This window comes from Eurosta solidaginis, chromosome 1 (genome assembly GCF_040869045.1).
Source record: "Eurosta solidaginis isolate ZX-2024a chromosome 1, ASM4086904v1, whole genome shotgun sequence".
Classification (NCBI taxonomy): domain Eukaryota; kingdom Metazoa; phylum Arthropoda; class Insecta; order Diptera; family Tephritidae; genus Eurosta; species Eurosta solidaginis.
This window is the reverse complement of record NC_090319.1, coordinates 374669599-374693498: the sequence shown is the minus strand read 5'-3', so window position 1 is coordinate 374693498 and position 23900 is coordinate 374669599. Positions and strand designations below refer to the sequence as shown.

The following is a 23900-nucleotide window of genomic DNA, read 5'->3' as shown; positions in this document are numbered from 1 at the left end:
TGCCCGTATTGCTTTTAAATGTATGAACATTTATTTCAAGCAATTTTTAATTTTATAATTTATTTAATAATTTGGGAAAAATTTAAACAACGTCACATCAGGACGGCAAGGCTGTAAACTTACAACAACTAAGGCATGACGTAGCTGAATGCGTTTGTAACCATTTCAACTATCTTAGGAGTGCGGGTTCGACTCCCACTCCCGGGAGAAAAGGCTTTGAAGAGATTAACAAAGTATAATCAAAACAGCTGTCGCCTTGTCCGTCCTGATGTCACGTTGTTTAAATTTTTCCCAAATTATTAAACAAATTACAAAAATAGCAATCTTAAAATATTTGTATGTGTGTGGTAAAATACAGAAAAGAAAAATACGGGACATCAAAAATTCAGTGGAATTTGTGGTTACAACGAAATAGGTGCTAATCCAGCGAAACTAATTATGCAAATTTTTTTTCTATAATTTGATAGTTTGATTCATTTACGAACGACATACATAATTCACGTTCTAATTCTAAACGGTATACCTCAACTTATAGTAAACGCAGTAATCGCACCGATTTCGCTTTAACACCATTTCGCCAAATGAAAAATAATAAATGGAAAGCATAGCGCCATATTATTCCAAAATCCGTACGATTTATAAAAAAGTATATGTCTGGTCTGTTTTTGTTTTAATTGGATACTTTGGATTTTTTAGTTTTTCACTTACACAAAAATAAATTTAGCTTTTGTTCTATTTATAGAACTACAAAGAATTAACCAATGCTTCCTATTTCTATGAATTAAGCGGGGGTTGCCCTTATTGCTTTAAATATATGAAAACATTTATTTGAAGCAATTTTTGATTTATAATTTATTTAATAATTTGGGAAAAATTTAAACAACGTTACTTTAATGACGTGAATAAATTTAACTCACCACAGCAAAACGTTTCCATTTCAATACACTCCATTTTTCCAGACCACAAGCTTCCTCTTAAAGCACTTGGAAAATGTAGTTATAAGGAAAACTTTTATTTAAAAATTATTTTCAAATGTTGCGAAGAAACACCTTTTTTTTTTAATTCACGAAAAGTACACAAAATCAAAAAAAAGATTATGCACTATTGTTCAAACTATTAACCTAACAAATGTTTATATTGTTTTCAATATCGCTTCGTTACAGCTGTTTGAAGATCCCATTTCGAAAACAACGCGCACCAATATTAGCGAACAACTGAACACCCAACTGTCCTTCACTTATCTGTGGCGAATACATGGGCGAAGTTGGCCAATAAACTCACGACAGTAAAAAGACGATCAACTGCTGGAAACGAAAGAAATTTTGTTGTATTTCACTCTATGCTTAAGCTTAGAATACTACCAAGTTTAAAAGAAGCGGCTTGAAGAACCGAAAGAATCGAACTGAAATAACGAAGTTAAGCAATCGTAGCAAAGGTAGCAGAAAAACAAAATAAATATGCAATAAAAATTATAAATAAAATGTAAACGATGAAAAAGCATATTTAAAGGCGATAAAAATGTTTTGAAAAAACTAAAAAGAATAAATCAATAGCGCGTCATGTTTGTGTGCATGTGTGAGTGAGTGTAGTAGGCGCGCGTGTGTATAATTTCGTGTGTGCTTCGAACGTGCTTATGGCTCATGCGCTGTCTGCATACACACACACACACACTTATACGCAAAAGCTATGCGCGCGCGCAGCACAAAACATCGAAACGAGCGCGTCACCCAACGATTGTGCGTCAAAACGTTCTTTGTCTATAAATAGGCTGAGCGCGTAAGCGCTGCTGTCATTTTTGACAAAAAAAAAATGTAAACTTATGCCACAGTTAAATGGCAAATGAATGCCAAATTAAATGACGTTGAGTCAATTAACTGCAAAAAAGGCGTCAATGTAAAGAAATGTAAATGCGCGTGATGATGGTTAGCGAAACATAGCGCGTCAACTCCTTTTGGGCGTTTCGATTTTGCAATTTTTTCAATTTGGTAATTTTAAACTGCAAATACCTAGATGGTATGTTGACAGTTAGAATTTGAAAAGAAAATGACAATTGATTGCAACATGCCTCATTTGTTAAGAGGGGTATACGCGCAGAGGAGCGCGCGTTTAAGTAGCTAGTGAGGCCGGCCACCGTTGGTAGTTGGTAAGTATGCGCGCACAAGAAAAAGGTTAAAGGAAGCAGCGCGCAGTTAAAGTGGCGACAAGCTGGGCAAATAAATAGTCAAGCACACGTACACACTTATAAACATACATGCGTATTGCAATTTATTTGCGCAGCCTTATTTCAAAAATCTTATTTGCATGCGCTCTGGTGCTATGGTTGAGTGCGGCTGAACGCGTCGCTACCATGCAGGTGGTTAGCGCGCCGCTCGAAGGTATAAATGCCACAAAGACGCTTTTATGTTGCATGGCGCGTTTGTTTCCACGACTGGACGCGCGGCTGTTTGGTTGCACAAATTTGCATATACATAATGTAACTCTCCTACCTATTTGCTTTGTGGCAAACTGCTACTGTTTGTTCGGCGCGCATGCCTGCATTCAACCATTTATTCAGCTGATGCGCCTGTCTTAATAACAAATATCCATCAAAAAATATACAAACAAATATGCATAAAAAATAAATATGTATATTTGCATATTATGGCTGTCAATTTGGTCATATTTAATATTTTGTCATATGTTTTTTATTTGCATACATTTTTTTCTTTTGTTTCTTGCATTTATTTGATTTAAATGCAAGCAAGAAACTAAAGACAAGGGCAATGGAGACATTTTTATTGTTTATGAGCGGCCAGACGCCAACAAGTTCTGCAGAGAACTTGACTTTATATTTGTCGTATGAAGGAAAAGCAAACAGTAATAAAATGTAAGCAAGTAAACATTTTAAAGGACAACAAATAATAAAAGATTAAAGGGAAGAAAACATTTTTTTTAACATCGCAAACGGGTACGTGATCGTCATACTCTTATGCGCGTAGCATTTTGAATTTTTTTTAAAGATTTTTTTAATTTCTTTAATTGAATTTTGGTGTTGAGCGAGAATGCGCCTTGTAAAAAGCGTTCAAAAAAGTAAAAAAAAAAAATTTAAGAAATAAAAAAAAAAACTGTACCTTAAGTTGTGAGAAAACACAAAAAGAAGTAAAAAAAATGAAAAAAAAATAATAATAATTTAATAAAAAAATCGTTTTGGCTTTGTCCCTTTTTTGGCTTCACTGTTAACTCCCTTTCTTATTACTTATTGTTATTGTTATTATGGTAATAATCAAAATTTAAAAATACATTTTTTTAATTTTTTTAAACGCAAAATATTGCTTTAAAACTTTTTGATGCAAGCTAAATTTTGCGCATTGGCTTTTATATCAGGGAGGGACTATATACATCGCAAACTTGATAACACTTATCCCAAGCAAAACAAATAATAATACACGACTTCTCTTCATTTTCGAATGTGATACACGAACAATCCAGACACTTTTAAAGGCATGCGAGTACACCGAAAGAAAAATACTGGTAAAATCAACCGAAATACCATCTCAACAAGGTGTTAAATCAACTGCCCACAAATCGTTGATTCGTAATTGACCGTTTTAGTAGTCAAATGAACAAAAAAAGTTGTTGCGACAGCTTTGTAAGAAAGTACCTAAGTTGCGGCATTTGTAAGGCAGATGAGTTTTCACTGAGACCTTTTCATGGCAGAAATACAATCGGAATGCTTGCCGAACAGTGCCGAAGGGCGACCCCGCTTAGGAAAATTTTCTTCTAATTGAAAAACCTTATTTCTAAAATTTTTATGTTGCTTTGCCCGGGGTGTGAACCCAGGGTATTCGGTGTGGTAGGCGGAGCACGCTACCATCACACTACGGCGGTCGCCATATACATACGTAAATATGTGCATACAAACACAGCATACATAAGCACAAAGTAGAGAGCGCAGTGAGCGTAAAATTCTCTTTGAAATTTGCTCATGTATTGACTGTTGGTCGCTGTTGAAATGACCAGTGAGATCAGTTGTGTTAACAAAAAAATCAGTTAGATTGATTAAGAATCTGTCAATTTTACAGAATTTTGTTAACTTAAGAGTGACAATTTCTCTTCTGTTGAAATGAATAAACTAATTTGTTCGCTTGACAAAGAACTCGGTCGAATTAACCATAATTCGATCAATTTTACGGAATCTCCGTTAAGTCAAGAACAACAGAACCGATTTGTTGATTTTACTAGCACCATTTCTTTCAGTGTATGAAAACTGTCGCGCTGGCAGACTATAAAAACGGTATATAGGCATACATGAGAAGATCAGTTAGATTTCGAAGCCTTTTACATATCTAAATATTCATGGGGTCGGCCTCAGCAGTGATTTGGCAAGCACTCCTAGTGTATTTCTCCCGTAAAAAGCATCTCAGCGAAAACTCATCTGCCTATCAGATACGGTTCGGAGCCGAAATAGAATATAGGTCCGACAATTTGTACGAAAAATTAAAAGGAACACGACGCTAATTGGAAGAGAAGCTCGGCCTAAAAGCTCTTCGGAGGTTTCGCACCTTAAATGTTATTTTTATTTAATTAAATTTTTTTTTTGGAAATTCAGTTAAAAGGTCCGATAATAATGATTTATTCAAATTTGTTACCCTTATGCTATGTTTTTACTAGGCAAAATGACGTCAAATGTTTTCAGTTCAATCAAAACGTCTTGACCTTTGAAATTCAATAAGTTTGCCTTCCATATTGATCATAAAGTGTCAAACACCTCCAATTTCAACTTCAAATTCAATTCCACAAAAACGATATATACACACACACTCGATAATACAACCGCTGTTGTTATCCAACATGACTGCACTGAAAAGGTCAGCGAAGGACTTGTTCGTGCATTTAAGGTAAATTCACGGATATGCAGTTTCCGCATGTTGCCGAAAAGGTAGTTTTGGATTATGCATGTTTATTTGACTTGTTTTTGCAATGTACTTATCTACATCACAAATTTTGAATTATGTATTCATTGCAGTTGTCAAGTCGTTGACCTATGTATGTATAGCTTATTTTTGTTTTATGTTAAAGACTGCCTAAGTGACGTGAATGACTTATAGGCTTATTATTGTTTGATTTTTCGATCGTTCCGTAATTGGGCCGTATTAAAAAAATTGGGTAGTTGCTTTGCTTTAGATTTCAGAGCTTCAGTAAAATTTTTAATTTTAATTCATACAAACTTATATCAAGTTTATAAAGTGTTCAGAAAAGCATATATGTGACCTGCAATCAAAAGACGACTCTATTGGGCGAAAACAAATTTTCGAGGAAAACGCGTTTAAAGTTTTTGTTTAGCATGACTCTGTGTAGCGGCTGGCCGTTGTGAGCGAAATTTGTATTTAAAATTTAATAAACTTCCCAGAACCCGATGGCAATGCAATAATAAGAAAAACAAGTAAGGAAAGCTAAGTTCGGCTGTGACCGAACATTACATACTCAGCTGAGAGCTTTGGAGACGAAATAAGGGAAAATCACCATTTAGCAAAATGAACCTAGGGTAACCCTGGAATGTGTTTGAACGATATGGGTATCAAATTAAAAGTATTAATGAGGGAGTAGCCCTTAGTTATATATGTGAAGGCGTTTTCGAGATATCGACCAAAATGTGGACCAGGGTGATCCAGAACATCGGGTACCGATAATTTATTTATATATATCATACCACAAACAGTATTCCTGCCAAGATTCCAAGGGATTTTGATTTCGCCCTGCAGAACTTTTTCATGTTCTTCTACTTAATACGGTAGGTGTCACACCCATTTTACAAAGTTTTTTCTAAAGTTATATTTGGCGTCAATAAACCAATCCAATTACCATGTTTCATCTCTTTTTTCATATTTGGTACAGAATTATGGCATTTTTTTCATTTTTCGTAATTTTCGATATCGGAAAAGTGGGCGTGGTCATAGTCGGATTTCGGCCATATTTTATACTAAGATAAAGTGACTTCAGATAAGTACGTGAACTAAGTTTAGTTAAGACATATCGTTTTGTGCGCAAGTTATCGTGTTAACGGCCGAGGGGAAGGGCAGACGTTCGACTGTGTATAAAAAATGGGCGTGGCTTCAACCGATTTCGCCCATTTTCACAGAAAACAGTTATCGTCATAGAATCTATGTCCCTACCAAATTGGTAAATTTTTGTTCGACTTATGGCATTAAAAGTATTTTAGACGAATTAAATGAAAAAGGGCGGAGTTACGCCCATTTTGAAATTTTCTTTGTATTTTGGTGCACCATATCATTACTGGAGTCGAATGTTGCCATAATTTACTTTTATACTGTAAAGATACTAAATTTTTTGTTAAAATTTCACTTAAAAAAAATTTTTTTTAAAGTGGGCGTGTTCGTCATCCGATTTCGCAAATTTTTATTTAGCACACATATAGTAATAGGAGTAACGTGCCTACCAAATTTCATCATGATATCTTCAACGACTGCCAAATTACAGCTTGCAAAACTTTTAAATTACCTTCTTTTAAAAGCGGGCGGTGCCACGCCCACTGTCCAAAATTTGTCTAATTTTCTATTTTGCGTCATAAGGTCAACGCGCCTACCAAGTTTCATCGCTTTATCCGTATTTGGTAATGAATTATCGCACTTTTTCGGGTTTTCGAAATTTTCTATATCGAAAAAGTGGGCGTGATTGTAGTCCGATATCGTTCATTTTAAATAGCGATCTGAGATGGGCACCCGGGAACCTACATACCAAATTTCATCAAGATACCTCAAAATTTACTCAAGTTATCGTGTTTACAGACGGACGGACGGACATGGCTAAATGAATTTCTTTTTTCACCCAGATCATTTTGATATATAGAAGTCTATATCTATCTCGATTAGTTTATGCCGTTACGGATTACCGTTATGCGAACAAAGTTAATATACTCTGTGAGCTCTGCTCAGCTGAGTATAAAACTCCGATAGGTGGCGCATGGATCGAAATATTTCAAAAAATCTTATTTGTGGTCCGATTTGGTTTTAAATGCGATTTGTGAAAAAACTAAGAAAGATAGAAAACTAGTTCCTTTGGAAAGAGCGTTAAATTGCCTATAAGAATCACTCAAAAAGTGAAGAACGGTATTTTCGCACAATAGGGTCGTTTCTTGATTCCAGATCACATGCATTTTTCATAAGTGTGGTCCATTTTTTATTTAATAATAAATTAAACAATTTTAAGCTTTTAATCACAAATAAATAAATAAACCATAAAACATTTTTTAAGGCTTTTATTTTTAATTAAAAAGGTATTTTTGAAATTTTTTTTTGTCAAATAAGTAAAAAAAATTGGTAACTCTTATTTTTTTTTTTTTTACCTAAAAAGTTTTCGATCTACGAATATATTTTAATCTTTTTATCAAAACACTTGTAAAACATAAAAATTTTTATATAAGATCCCCTAAAAAGTTTATTTGTACATGTTAAGAGTTTTAAAATATCTTTTCATTTTATGTTATGTTATTATTGTCTTTTAAATAACAAATAAAATATAATTTTATGTTTTTAAATAACTTTTGCGTATTTATTTTTATTATGAAAAAGTGTTTCGATCATTTCGACTTGTTGGGCGAAAAAAAACAAAAATAGGAATTTTTGTTGTTATATCGGCCTACTGATTTTAAGATCGCGGGTTCGAATCGAGCTCAAGGCCTAACAATAATTTTTTATCATTATTATTGTTATGATAAATTTTTTCTTATTTGAAAAAATTTTTAAATTAGAATAGAAGAAAGAAAAAATTTAGACAACTGCCAAAGCTCGTTGTATAGATCCATTTCGGGAACTGCTAAATTCCTTCATCGGCAACGTTTAGGCGCCGCTGCTATAACCATTCAGCCATCACAGCGGTTTTTTGTTTGTTTTCATTAATCCTACTTCTATTCTGGTTCGTGCCAATTGATATTCACAACACTGCGACATCTGTTGCAGAATGGCTGTGAAAATTGGACTTGTTTGTTGGCAATGCTGCCATAGTGTCATATTTTATTGACACTTTTTCCCCGTGCTCTGGGATGTATTAACAATTTTTGTTGTTATATCGGCCTACTGATTTTAAGATCGCGGGTTCGAATCGAGCTCAAGGCCTAACAATAATTTTTTATCATTATTATTGTTATGATAAATTTTTTCTTAATTGAAAAAATTTTTAAATTAGAATAGAAGAAAGAAAAAATTTTTAGACAACTGCCAAAGCTCGTTGTATAGATCCATTTCGGGAACTGCTAAATTCCTTCATCGGCAACGTTTAGGCGCCGCTGCTATAACCATTCAGCCATCACAGCGGTTTTTTGTTTGTTTTCATTAATCCTACTTCTATTCTGGTTCGTGCCAATTGATATTCACAACACTGCGACATCTGTTGCAGAATGGCTGTGAAAATTGGACTTGTTTGTTGGCAATGCTGCCATAGTGTCATATTTTATTGACACTTTTTCCCCGTGCTCTGGGATGTATTAACAATTTTTGTTGTTATATCGGCCTACTGATTTTAAGATCGCGGGTTCGAATCGAGCTCAAGGCCTAACAATAATTTTTTATCATTATTATTGTTATGATAAATTTTTTCTTAATTGAAAAAATTTTTAAATTAGAATAGAAGAAAGAAAAAATTTTAGACAACTGCCAAAGCTCGTTGTATAGATCCATTTCGGGAACTGCTAAATTCCTTCATCGGCAACGTTTAGGCGCCGCTGCTATAACCATTCAGCCACCACAGCGGTTTTTTTGTTTGTCTTCATTAATCATAACAATAATAATGATAAAAAATTATTGTTAGGCCTTGAGCTCGATTCGAACCCGCGATCTTAAAATCAGTAGGCCGATATAACAACAAAAATTGTTAATACATCCCAGACCACGGGGAAAAAAGTGTCAATAAAATATGACACTATGGCAGCATTGCCAACAAACAAGTCCAATTTTCACAGCTATTCTGCAACAGATGTCGCAGTGTTGTGAATATCAATTGGCACGAACCAGAATGGAAGTAGGATTAATGAAGACAAACAAAAAACCGCTGTGGTGGCTGAATGGTTATAGCAGCGGCGCCTAAACGTTGCCGATGAAGGAATTTAGCAGTTCCCGAAATGGATCTATACAACGAGCTTTGGCAGTTGTCTAAATTTTTTCTTTCTTCTATTCTAATTTAAAAATTTTTTCAATTAAGAAAAAATTTATCATAACAATAATAATGACAAAAAATTATTGTTAGGCCTTGAGCTCGATTCGAACCCGCGAAAAATAGAAATTATTATACAATTGTTTCTAAGTATTTTTAATTTAAAAAAAAAAATATTATTCTTAAATTTATTTGTTTTCGCAACAAAAAATCGACTACTGAAAAAATTTTAATACTATATTTATTTATTATATATATTATTATATAATATATTCTTTTTTTTCAATCGATCTATAAAAAATACATTAAATACTATATTTGTTTTTTTTTTTGTTATACTACAAAAATTATTGCTTATTTCTTTAATAAAAAAATATGCCTTTCCCAGGAATAGTTTTTGAATTTTGTAATATAATAATATATTATAAATTGTAAGTTTAATTGTTCATTTAGTTTTTGTATCCATTTTTTTTTAAAGAAAAACTCAAATTATTTTGAATTTTTTATATACCAGAAAATAATAATTTTTGAAAAAATTGTGGTTTATGTGTCTGTCTTTAGTTTAAGTGAAGAGTTCTAAGGTAATAGTTTTAACAAAAAAAAAAAACATTATTAGGTTCTTTCTTCTTTACTAAAAAATAAAAATTGTTCTTGAAAAATTTTAAAATTTATTTTCATTATCAAAAGATATTTTTGATGTTATAGACATTTATTTTTGCTTCTAATGAATTTGTTTCTTGTTTAAAAATAAACGCTATTTTATTTTTTTTTAACAACAAAAATAGTTTTTTTTTTGTATTTCGTATTATCCAGCTCAAGAATAGTAATTTTTAATATAAAAAATCATATTTTTTTAACAAATTATAGAAAATTAATAAAAACTCAATTGCTTTTTTCCGAGCTGTATAAAAACTTAATACATACTTTTTTTTTAAATTTGTCAATTGTATTTTTTTTAAGTTTATTATTTTTGAGCTTAATATTTTTCATTAAAAACCCATCTGTTTTGTTTTATTTTATTTAAAAAAAATTTAATTAACATTTTTTTATTTTAAGTTTTATATTATTTTATAACCAAAATGTCTTGGCATAAAAATACTATATTTAGATAGTTTTATCCGATCTGTAAAAATAATTTTTTTAAAACTCAATTGCCGAACTTTTTAATTTGTAAGCATTTTATGAATTTTAAAAGAGGGTTTAAGAGAATAACTTCTCTTTCTGCTGGGTTATTTTAAATTTTATTGAAATTTTTTTATTTTAAATTTATTTTTATTACAAAAAATTTGTTTGTGAGCTAAATCTGTAAATTTGCTTTGTTTTTTTATATAATCGGATTTCAACTCTCAAACAAATTTGTCGTATTTTTTGAATTTTTAATAAAATCTCTAGAGTTTTTAAATTTTAATATAATAATGATTAAAATAATCTTATAATTTTTTTATTAATTTATTTAATTTATTTTTTTATTTTCTACAGAAAAGGGTAATTCTCCTTAAGTTTAAATTCTCTTCCCGATCACAAAATTTTGTCATAAAAAATAGCAAAAAAACATAAAGCATTATGCTTGACTATGGGCATGGTATTAAAAAGTATATTAGTTTAGCTTAAACTACGCCAGTTTATTTTCAAAATTTCCGTTGTACACGGAACTCCCTAGAATTCGTGAAAATTTGGTCTCCGTATAGTAAACGTAAACTTTGAGCCAAAAAAAGCGTGCCTACTTATTGAAATCTGATTAACAGATGTTGAACAGTTCTTTGATAGCTTTGCTTCCTCATATACCTAAAGGAATGTACGCACCGCCTTCGCCCTACGTAACCCCTTTCCCAACTATTTGGTTAATGTAAGACATTTTACAGCGTAAGAACAACAAACAGTGCGTATAAAAACACACAACACTCATACAAACAAATGCACATAAGTAAACAGTTCTGCATATGTGCACCAGTTCATAAACATTTCATTGAATTCCATGTGCAACAAAAATACAACAAAAAAAAAAAAAAACAAATTCGAAACCAAAACAATGAAAACATCAACATTTGGCGCTTTGAATTTCCTACACTTCTTCAATTCTTGTATGGCAATGCTTTTCGCTGGTAGCAAAGTGAAAACGCCAATTGCGATAAACGTATGATTGACGTGCCGTAATTGTATTGAAATTGACGTCTGACCCAAAATCACCTGCAATATTTCAAAATTCATCGACAGCAAAAAGCGTAGGAAATTGTTTTGGAAAACCGCAGCACTGTTGTTGTATTGCTCGCCTGAGTTGGACCACCAAGAAGACAGCAGCGGTTTGGGATTCAATAGTGGGAGCGGAGGTGTGGTGGTGAGCATGCGTATGACAAGTGAATTTGATGAGTTGTGGGTGCGTAGCTGTAGTTTGCAAAACCGTGAAAAACTAAGACTTCACTCTGCCGTTCCCTCTATTGGTGCACAAAAGCGGCACGTATAGATTTTTAATATGAAAAGTTTAGGCATTGGGCTACTTAGTCTAATGCGACCTATGGGACTACCCTTTATTTCTTTGAACCGTGCGAAATTTTATTCTCTTGGAAGGAACCCTGGGTATTTTAAACTTCGAACATGGAATCAGTCGCCCAAAGTGTGCTTTTTTATTTCTTGCCTTAGCTTGGCTTGGGTACGATGGACCTTGCAGTGGGTGTCTCTTCTAATTTCTTGTTATCTTTACCCTCTTGCTTTTATCTTGTTCTCTATACCTCCTTTAAGTAAGCTCACAACAGATCTTTGACTATTTTTTCACTGACGGAATCTTGTCCACCTGAAACATGCATGGATATGATCCCAGAGGCACCGATAAGCTGATTTCGGACCAAGGCGGAACTAAAATATCCCTTCTGAACTTCTGACTCCGGAGGCACAAATTTCCATTTTACTAAAAAATGTTCCTAAGTGCTGTATGTTTGTACAGCACCTCCCTCGGAAATAAAGAGATTTCAATTTTCTCAGCCCATTCATATTTCGGTAACGGCGGCCAGGTCTTTTACAATGTTAACTGGAGTTATGTGTCAAAAATTGGTTTAACTTATAGCTTTGCAGTAGACAATCGAGAGATTTTGTTGAAGTTAATCTACCGATTCATAGGCCGGCACTCAAAAATGACGCCCAACACACATACCCAATCGGCCGATAGAAATGCCAGGGGTTATTAAACGCAAGGATTCAGGGAGTAGGCAAGCGAAATATGTAGATAAATAGTTTTACAGCTTCGTCCCGAAACTAAAGCTACCAGATCATAGGGTGGTTACTGAATAACGTGGAACTCAGTCGGGCGACGAAGATTTTAGAGGCTCCTCTACGAAGAATTAAGGGGATTTTTAGGCGCAATATGCAGCTTTTTTAGGTTCAAAAGCTATTTAAGTACTAACGCTATCGATCCATCGGCCGGCCATACAATAAATGGTCCAATAAGGGAATTAACAGACCAACAGAGATTCCAGGGGTTTTTAAGGGCATGGATTAAGGAAGCTTGGATTAAGGAAGCTGTCAAGCGCAATATGCAGATTTTTGGTTTTACAGGTTATTCTAGATGCTTAAGCTACCGAACTTCAGATGGGTCGATTAATAGTAGCACCCAAAGTGGGGTCTAATCTGCCGATATATTTTGCAGGGGTTGTTACGAGCAAAGATTAACCAAAAGAAAAGAAGCATCTATATAGATTGGCAACTTCTTCTCGATGTAAAATCTACCGAGCCACAAGCGGATAAACCAAATATAGCGCACGCCGTAGAACTCAATAAGATGGTAGACACGCCAGAGTTTGTTAAACGTACAGATTCGAAGAACTTCCTGGCAAATATTCAGTTGTATAGCTTCACAGATTTCGCAACCCATATTTCAACTTACACATACGAATCAAATCCTGTTGCAACCCAAATAACAACCACAACTAAGCGAGACAAATCTTGTTGTTAAAATGAAGATATACATCTGCACATATAGCAGAAAAGGTTCTCGTGGTCCAAGCTTTTTAGGGAATGAACGGTTGGAATGTTCTGAAAGATTTGAAGGGGTCGAACAAACCACATTGCTTCCAAAATAGTTGGTTTAGTAAATTATTCAGTTCGGAGCACGCAAGACTGCTCAAATGGCAGTGAGTTCTAGCGTTCTAATGCGCTGCCATCTTTGAGGAGGAAAGAACGGATACTTTTTAGCATACAAGAAAGATTTTTTTTTCAACCAATGTAATGTTTATACACAATTACGCAGTCACAAAATTTTCATCTACAGGTGAATGCCACATGTGTTTTAGCGCTCGAAAATAAAAAAACTTGTTACTAAAATTTTTTTTAGTTTTCAAACGTTATTCACGCATTTTGTGACTTAGTTCTGTAGCAGGAAAATTTTGCGGAAATGCGTTTTCCATCAACTAATTTCAATCAAGCGCAGATGCGCTAGAAAAATATACAAAAGCAAGAGAAAAAGTTGAAAGTCAGCGAGAGGGTAGCATTCACTTTGAAGATGCTGAAAGATGTTTGAAGCTTTTTTGACGAATACTGACAGCAGTTCCGAATGATTTCTAAAACGCTTTCAACACTTTGCAGTTCATTGAGGCCAATTACCGTTACATTCAACATAAAAAAGAAATGAAAAATCACATTTTCAAGAAAGTAAATTTTACGTCAAATAAAATTAACCATTAGTATGCTCTTCACTTGAGAGTTTGCATGAGGACAGTAGGCGCGTGTAAAGAAGTAGCAACAACATTGCCAATTATGGTTAGGCACTTCCTTATTGAAAGGTAACTGGCCATATGCTAATGAGAGAGCTACAAAAAATTGGCACGCGCCAAACTATTCTTTGTTAAGTACTATACTTGTGTGTGTTTTAGCCCAACACTTTGGAAATGGCACCTGTTCAGAATTTCTATGTCAAAATTGTACTCATAAATTTTAAGGTTCGCTTCCGTTGTTCCGTATTGGCACGTTTGTCGATAAAAACAGAGTTTTCGTTGTAACAGCAAAAAGACTAGCAAAAATATGGTGGTTGATTTAGAATAGCTGTAAACAAGCTAGAAACAGCAAGTTAAACATTAAGCCAGGTTAATGAGCCTAAGTAAAATGTATGATGACAAAAAAGTATTTGACCCCTGTAGGAATATTTTTGCGTTCTAAATGAGTAAAGTGGAGGCTGATATACTACCAGGATTTTAGAGTAAATGCAGCAGAATTCAATTTTCCCGATGTTGGACTAGATAGTTCTGAAATAAGAGCAATGTGTCCTTAGAGGCCCTCGGTCAGAGGCAAAAAAGGCTAATGTTCGGACTTGGAGAATTGGCAGCTTGAAATAACAACGTGATGTGGATCGTTGTTAATAAACACCGAAATCTGTTTAGCTTAGCAGCCGTGGGTTTACTTCTCGATGATGATGGGCCTTCATAGCAAAAACTCCAATTTGAACTTCAGTTATGGAAAGATAAAATGGGCGCTTGGCTATCGGTTATGAACACTTTGATATTAGTACTTGTGACGTTGTACCAACTTGAGTGGATTTAGGAGACGCTCGAAGCTCAACGATTGAATAGATGCTACACAAACGGCATATACCTTTCCAGGAGGTGTGTCAACTTACTCAAACGGGCAACAGCAAAGAGAAGGTTCTAATATATTTCTTCTAGCAGTGCTTCGTCGCATTCAAAAGGTGCGATAACACATAAATAGTCATCGATATCTTCTAACGAAAGTTCAAGGAGACTTGCAGTTTCGAAAGTGTTGGACCAAAGAGACGCGGGTGTTAGAGGCGTTGGTTCCACATTGCAATTGAAAAGAGGATTGGTGCCATGTGTACAGACATTGCATATGTCGGGGTTGATTCTGGATAAGTAAGTGTTTACCTATGTCATGTTAGAGTCAGACGCATTTCCTGGAAAGCCTGATTTTCTCTACTATGAGTTTCGGATATGGAACTCTTAGAATAGGGTTCGCCGACAATTTATCCGACACTTTGTGGTTGAGGCTGAGACCTGTTTTTACACATATGATCCACCAGCAGAATTGTCGTGTGCCGGATCTCTTCGTAGTGCTTCCTCATTTGTCCCCTTGTATCTCTGGAAGGCTGAGCCTCATCAATTAGTTGCCTGTTAGGATGCACAGGTTTATGAGTATTTAACAGAAACTGCTTATTCAGCATTCCGTTTCTTTCTGATTACAAGCCTAACTGTGTAGATAATATTATTGTGTTTTAACATGGTTGCAGCTTCCTCCAGTATATTTCATTCAAGCTCGGTGACCACATTGGAGACTCGAAACACAAAAGCTGCTGGTAAACTGATTTATAAGCGGCTTTGGGCCTTTGTCTTTGTCCCAATTGCTGCCTGCGAGGGACTTGAGTATTTTGTTAAGGCTCTAAACCTAAGCGGCAATTGCGATTGCATTTCAAAAAAATACAGGTATTTATCGAACGTCACATACAATATTTTTGTGTGCCGGACAGTCAGTAATGTAATGCCATCGACATGGCTATATCTAATAAAAAAAATAAATAAATGTAAGGCGCGATAACCTCCGAAGAGATCTAAGGCCGAGCTTCTCTTCCAATTTGCGTCGTGCTCCTCTTGATTTTTCCCTACAAATTGGCCGGACGGGACCTACATGTTTTATGCCGACTCCGAACGGCATATGCAAGGCAGATGAGTTTTCTCTGAGAGCTTTTCATGGCAGAAATACAATCGGAGCGCTTGCCAGACACTACCGAGGGGCGACCCCGCTTAGAAAAATTTCTTCTAATTGAAAAATCTTATTTCTAAAATTTTGATGTTGCTTTGCCCGGGAGTTGAACCCAGGGCATACGGTGTGATAGGCGGAGCACGCTACCATCACACCACGGTGGCCGCCATATCTGGCCGGCTATATCTAATAGTGTCGATAATTTTCTCGTCTACGTCGTAAATGAGCTCTCCAAAGACTTGGTCGGTGATAGCGCCAAGTTCCATGCGGCGTGGGGGCTTTTATGGTTTGCGAAGCCAATGTCAGGCAAGCCAAGGGGTATATTTTTGGCTTTATAATATCAAATATTTTTTATGCATACAACAAAGAAGTTCTCCTGGTTTCTGAAAAGTCCTAGGAACCTTCTTGTAGAGAACAAGGAAGTGTCTAAAAATGCTCCATGTGGGCCAATCTTCTTGGATATAGTGGAGCTGCCAGACAATATAGTCTGAGGAAGGTTTTTAAGAACCACCAATTTAACTGCCATCGAGGTCACCAGAAAAAATTTTAAGGCACTTGTCTAACCTTAGGGAGGATAGAGGTGTTTCCTCAATGAAAAGGTTAAAGCCTTATACACCTATTGTAAAATCTCCATCCTCCCCTTAATGATTACAACTTAAGGAGTAACTTGCAGGAGTATAGGACAGCTCTAAAGAATAACAAAAATATTGTGAGAATTGATAGGATTAAATCCAGGTGAGGCTATTGCGATTCATGTCAGGCCGAGGGGCAAGTTACAGGGGATAAGTTCATGCATGTCGAAAATTTGTAGCCAATAAGGCTCACATCCTTCGTTATGAGGTCATTTGAACGGGGTAAATTCAAAGGGACCGCAAGAAGTATTGTGAATAGTGTAGAAGTAACGTCTGCATAAGTATTTCACGCTGGCTGCTTAAGATAATATGGAGAACGGTATCAACAATGGGAAATCTGACACTATAAATGCCGCTCTCGGTAGACCAGTAGTGTATGAACCGATTAGGAAGTTCATAACCTTACCTTGAATCCGATCAAAATATGGATCCACAACATAATCTTTACGAGGGAGTATAAACCACAACTTACCATTAGTAGTTTGCACTTATACTGGTTTCCCTGCAAGCTTATATTTATTCTACCCACATACATATATTTATGTATGTATGTCCAAATAATCGCATTACGAAGAGTTCTCTCTAAATTTAACCAGACCATCATATCAGTATTTGATGGCATGGATCATTTGTGAATTTAAATTGTCGATACGCTGTCTGTCATTTGTCCATATGTCAATATGTCAAGTTATTGTCAGCCGTTCTCTGTTCACTGCTGTGCAAATAAACTAAATCCCTTAACAACAATCTACTGGCGAATGAAGCCAATGCTATGGTAAGGTGTTACCAAGTGGTTACTACAAGCAGCAATGTACAAAAAGAGATAGAATTTAGGAAAATGGTGTGTGTAAAAATTTGGCTTTGGACGGCTGATCAATGTTGGGAAGGACCTCGTTGATATATCGCATAGCACCGGATTTACAGAAGGATGAATATAAATGGGATTAAGTGAGCGAAATAAACAGAAATACTACACCTAGATAAAGAAGCTTAAAATATAGTGCATTACTTATGGGAACACAAAACACAAAGTAGGGGCATTCCAAAGAAATTTCAAGTAATTCCTCTTTAACCAGTAATTTAAGAAATTTCAAAATTTACGACTTAAAAGAATGTTTGTGCAGAAAGTAAACGTAAGTATACTCACTACGCAATGTACGTTGAAGAGTTAATATGAGCGAAATCAGAGAGCAAATTAAGGCAAGGCAAGACAGTGAAAAGAAAAGAGGAAAGAAAAGAAAAAGGAACGAAGAGGGCAGAGGAGGAAAAGATTAGAATTTAAAATTATATTATTAATTTGTTTTAGGTGTATTATTGACGAGGTATTGATGAGTTATCGAATGAAATACCAATGAAATACCGATTTTTTACCAACAATTTATCGATTTATTTTCGAAAAGTTATAGAACATTTTTCAAGTATTTATCGATATTTTTTCAAAAGGTTGTCTATTTCTTAGGGCATAATTATGGATTTACTGTCGAAAAGGTCGATTTATCACAAGTTGTCGATGAGTTATATATTTTTTTAGAAAAATTATTGAATATATTTTAAACATTTGTCAATTTTTTTTTTAAACAAAAGGAGCACTATTCACTTATTAATGTTTTAATTAATTTAATAAAATAAAATAATTTGTGAAATTTGCTATCGAAAATTTATCATATTGTTATCGGCGTGTCATTTATTTTTATCGGCGTGTTATAGATTTATTCTCGACGAAAACCTGTATATTTCCTATCAAAAATTTATGAAAATAGTTTGCGACTTATTCCCTAAAAGTTATCGACTATTTATCTCTTATATATCTCTGACCAATATTGATTTGTTATAACAAAAGGTATCGATTTACTATCGATGAATTATTGATTACTTAACGGACTGCTGAAAATTTGTCATCGGCGTATTATCGATTTATGATCGACGACTCATCGATTTTTTAGCGACGACTCTTCGATTTGTTATGCCACAGATGCCGTTAAAGTCTCAATATAAAATTGATGACACATTTGTTACCCACCTATAACTAACCAATAAGAAGCCGATTACTCGACGATAACTATGCGTTATCGATTATAAAAAAAAAAATACAACGACACATCTACGAAGATATTTAGGCCGAGCTTCTCTTCCAATTTTCGTCGTGCTTTTTATAATTTTTCCTACAAATGGGCGGCACGGGACCTAGATGTTTCATGCCGACTCCGAACGGCATCTGCTAGGCACCCAGGAGTGTTTGCTTTATCACTGCCGAGGGGCGACCCCGGTTGGAAAAACTTGTTTTCTGACTGAAAAAACGTGTTTCTAAATTTTTGATGTTGCTTTGGCCGGGACTTGAACCCAGGATTTTCGTGGTAGACGGAGCGCGCTACCACCACTCCACGGTGGCCTCCAATAACACAGGCCGACAGCACCTCATACCCAGAAACCGGACTATATATTTCCGAAGGTTTATGATGCGCTGAATCTAAATCTGGCTTGTACCTGTATGTTTACACGTCGAACTTCACGAGTACTTGGCATTCAAAAGTTTTTAGTAGTGCTGTTTTCATCGCTGGAATTACCCATTCATAGTTTTTTGAAAAAGCTATTTTTTTTTAATAAGATATGCACCACAAAACCAAACACTATATATTTAAAGTGTATATTTAAATATTAAAAAAATATTAATATTAATAATTTTCGCCTAGTTCTACCATTTACCATAAACTATGCATATTTCTATTCTAAATGATTTATTACTTTATATTTACATGAAAATTTCACATCATCCATGAAGCTCTAAACCCATAAATAACTCCAAAGAAATTCCTATTATTCAATTTGTGATCCCATAAATGTAGTCAACACATGTTTTTTGTGTTTGTTTTTTTTTTTGGCTTTCAATAATCAAATAATAATTAACATTAAATCATTTGAAGCATTTAAATTGCCAATTAATGAAATAAACTGCACATAATCCCTAAGAAAAATACACCAGTATTTTGTTTGAACATAATTTATTTGTTTAGCTTTTGGTTTAGTTGTATAAAATGGCACACATACACACACACATGACGATAGAAAGGTGAATTTGAACACTTCCAATTTGCGTTTGCGGGTGCATGAGCGTGTCTATGTGAATATCATTGAAATTTCGCGCATGCGCTCACAACTGCTTCCTACTTGTCACAGACGGGGCTTCTAATGGTGGCTCTCGAGCAGACGCGCCTTAACCTGCCACAATATTGACGATTGAACGAGTGATGATCAGCAATTCTTTGTCAACGACAAATGCGTTCAATCATTTTCACTGCTGTCAATGTCAAGCAAATAACCATAAAATAACAGCACTAACTACAACAACAACATCTATTTATACATGCATAAATTTTTCGAAAATAATAATAAATTGTTATGCGTTTGAGTTCATTTGCGACAGCACCAACAAATACAATAAATTCATATAAATTGCCGACAGTTGTACAGGAGCTAACCCAAAGAGTTACTCCTTTTTCCGCTAAGTGAGATATGCGCTTATAAGTTGATGATATTAAAGTATTTTTAAATTTATTACACTTTGCATAAATAGTTATATTAACAAAATGTGTTCACTGGCGCCGCCTGCAATATCATTCAAAACGTGCTGATTGTCAGTGTTGTTGTGCAGTTTTTTTTCCTCCCTTTTACTATGTTGCCGTTGTTTGTTGACAAGTTGGCTATATTAGCAAATTTAGTATGCAAATGTGGCGGCTATGCGCCGCAATCGAAAAGCAATTGTTTAAATTGTTTGCGCATAAAATGTCTATAGGACATTTAGGCGTCGCGGCTGGACGGAAAAAACAGTTGCTCCTGATCGGCTTTACAAATGGGAAAGGCGGGTGGTCGGTTACGAAGCGTGGCACTAAAAGGGCATTTGTATGTAAGTCAAAAGCATATGACTGGGCCCAGTTGTCACTTCAATGACCGATAATTTTTAGCACATATGTGTACAACAAAATTTGATTGTAACCTTAGATAGCAACCATGGAAACTAAGAAATATTATAAAGGCATACATCCTTTAGTAATTCCATTTATCACATTTCCATACCTCGCTTAATTTTTTTTATTTCCAAACAAGTGACAACCTTGTAAATGCAGCCAAAACAGCAAGATCTAAGTAAAAGAGGTCTGAACTAGAAAGTACAACAGGGTTGGGAGTCAAGGCAGATGAAATCTCTACAAGCGAAGAGGCGGTCTTCGAATGCGAGGGAAGCAGATAGTCAGTTAGTTTAGTGAGGGATATGCTGAGGAGTTGAAACAAAGTAGAATAAGGGAGAAGGATGCGAGTCAGGTTAAGTAAGAAAACCTTTTAACAGTGCCAGCATTAAGAATTATTCAGCGCTTGGGAGCTGTAGTCGAGCACAAATGCGAGAACTGAGGCAGAATAAAGAAGCCGCGACAGACTGAAGACCACATACATATCTATTTTTTGGATACCTTAAGTACCTAGTTCGTAGAAGAGGCAAGGTAGCTGTGATAACCAGACAAATCTTAACATTTGCAAGGCATAGCGACGGACCAACATACGAATAGCTAGAAACCATGTACTTTGAAAAGTGCAAAAGCAAAAGGAGGAGGGAAATAGTGCTAGTACGCCAAGAAGATACGGGAGGCTTGATAAGCTAATAGTGTGTTACCGGTTTCTCTGGGGAGATAAACGGTTAACCTGAAGTGATGTAGCACTCCCTGACCGTGTCAATTGAAAGGTAAAGATCCATGAAAGGGGAGTTCATAGTGTCCTGTCAGTATGATGCGGAACGAACTAACTAAACCGTTGCTGTACTTCAATTTTGTGTTATGGCAAATTATGACTAAATTGATTGGGTCAACTTATAATCGACCTTAAGATACTGGTTTTAGGTAGTGGATAGGTTAGATACCAAAATCCAAGTTGTTGATCTGAAGTGAAATCGTAGGACACGTTGAACCGGAATACACTAATGAATTGGAAGGAGCTTCCGAGTATCTGGATTCACGCTGAGAATTTGTTTCATACAGAGTTTGCAAAATTACCTGGACGCGTGAGTAGTTGGATGAAGTCTTCAGAGCAAAAATCCTAATAAACTAGTTGCAAGAGGCATTTCATTCACCACCATTAACTGGCGCTTAACCGCATAAGCGATTTTGACTGTTTCGTCACAAGTGACGTCAGCTATCCCTGTTTCTTGATAGCTGACGCCCATTAGGAGCTCCAAAAACGTCAATTCTTCCTTCACCTGCCTCTCAAAACTGCTTTATAGACTGAAATATTTCCTTGGCTGGAGCGTCTTCGTCCATTCACATGACGTATCCAGCCAAACCCCTGGGTTTTTATTCGCTGCACTATCTTCATGCAAACGTTAACCTCATCATAATACCTCCTTCGATACCCGCCATCGCTATCACGGAAACGAAAATCTTCCGGATAACTTTTCTCTTCTCTCCACACCGTCCATGATTCCGAGCAGTCTAGATCGAACGTCGTGCAGTCCTTCACATTTTAGAATTTATTTCTGTCAGTAGTGAAGTGGCTGCGAGTGCACCGATTCTTTCTGGGATGACAGCAATTACATATTTCGTCTGTGCCCCTTTTACCACAAAACCTATTTTTCCCCTCCTTATCTAATCGAGAAAAGACAGAGGGCATAATATTACATATAATATGTGGCGTTACTATTGTCTTAACTCTTGAGCAGGGTATATTCGATGCGGCCACGGTACGAGAGCCATGATTTGATGTATATTACTAGAAATTGGAGGGTAGGGTGAGATCTGCAGTGCTTACAAGTGCAAAACATTTACATATATGAAATTATAACATATTTGAGAAGTTTATGCACTCAAGGTAGGCGTTTGCTTAATGAATGAATTGCATGCTAGCGTCCGAACGCAATTCTCCTGTTTATTTCATTTTCTTGCTGATCGCCAATACACTGAGGGCGTCTGTACTGGTAGTGGTGTGACAATATGTGATGCTTCTGAAGCAGTATAGCAACTGCATTGGTACCGAAAGCAGCATTACAAAATACCAAGCTACTTCTATAATGATGTAAGAAAATTTCTAGTTCAATATCAATTGGCATACGGTTTCTTATGGAAAGCGATTTTCTTCTGTTCTACACTTTTACCCTGCAATTGCACCTACACAGAAAAAAATCCAATTACATAAAGTATTTTTAAACTACAAAAAGGCCAATACAATCTGCAATCTTACTTAGCACTAAAAATATCACACAAAAATCAAAAAGTATAGAAAAAAATTATTGTACTCACCTCTACGCCGATAAGCACCGCGATATTTATTCGGCGATAAGACAGGCGGTCGCGGTGCCATCATATTCGGCACCTCATCCGGTGTACTAAATCCCGTGTTCTTATTATGATGACGTTCGCTCGCATGCCGCCAATTGCCGAAGGAGTGACGTCGTGTATTGCTACTTGGCAGTGTGTGATGGTGTTGTTTGCTGTGTATTTTTATTTCATAGTGGGAAGAAGAAAAAGTAAAGAATTAAAATTAAGTAGATGAAGAAAAAGATGAAAATTGCATGCACGATTAGCAAATTAATCCCAAATGTCAACAGCTGCATTCATCACACTTGTCATCCACTCATCAGGCAAAACACACGCACACACATGCATGCACCTTTATTCATAAAATCACACATACACTTATACACACAGTAAACAACCTGGCCTTATTCCCTTTAAGACTTTATGATATATTTTTCAGGTATTATAACAGTTAAAAAATTCCTTTTCATTAATTAATCTTCGAAAACATTAGATTTTCTTTTTAGTTTTTTATATGAAAACAAAAGTTTTTAAACGAATTAAAAAGCTTGAATAAAAGCTCTGACCGAAATATAAACCTCGAAAAATCGCTACTTTCCGAGCAAAATAAAAAAAAAAAAATTTGCGAGCGGAGAAAAAAGCTCAAAAATAAATTTTTTATCTTTCGAGTGAAATAAAAAAATAACTATTAATTTCAAAATGGATTAAAAAACGCAAAAAAAATGACAATTAATCTTAGAGTGAAATAAAAGACTCAACGAGCGGAATAAAGAGCTCAAAAAATAATATTCGAAGTAAAATAAGAAACCCAAAAAACATTGTTTTTCCGAACGATATAAAAATGAAATAAAATAATTTTCGAGCGAGATAAAATACTCGATAGATATCTGTTAGTGATCGAGTGAAATAAGCGTCTTTAAAAAATTATTATTAGTTCTCGAGCAAAATAAAAGCGAAGAAAAATAAAAAAATTTTATTTGCCGGGCGAAGTAAAAAAAACTCTAAAAATTACTGCTACTCTCAGAGCGAAATAAAACTTAAAATATAAATTTTATATACCGAGTGAAAAAAAAAACTCAAATTAAAACTTATATTTCAAGCTCAAGAAACAATTATTTTTTTTTCCGAGCGTAATAAG

At 35.1% G+C, this 23900-nt stretch overlaps 1 protein-coding gene and 1 long non-coding RNA gene across 5 annotated transcripts in view; one reads left to right on the top strand and one right to left on the bottom strand.

Annotated features, from left to right (window-relative positions):
• LOC137238273 (uncharacterized) overlaps window positions 1–1440 on the top strand; it is a 77449-nt gene extending 76009 nt beyond the window's left edge. The window contains exon 3 of the long non-coding RNA XR_010949144.1: window positions 1164–1440. This is a non-coding gene — a long non-coding RNA (uncharacterized lncRNA). The remainder of the gene's footprint in view (window positions 1–1163) is intronic.
• The window catches only part of stumps (DBB domain-containing protein stumps), a 192887-nt gene that overhangs the window by 66151 nt on the left and 102836 nt on the right, over window positions 1–23900 (bottom strand). For 3 of the 4 annotated variants that reach the window (XM_067763072.1, XM_067763071.1, XM_067763070.1), the window contains one exon: window positions 22745–22935. In XM_067763072.1, the coding sequence (XP_067619173.1) occupies window positions 22745–22935 (191 nt within the window). Of the gene's footprint in view, window positions 1–917; window positions 1436–22744; window positions 22936–23900 lie in introns of those variants that run through there. The other variant, XM_067763074.1, reaches the window with a different exon arrangement.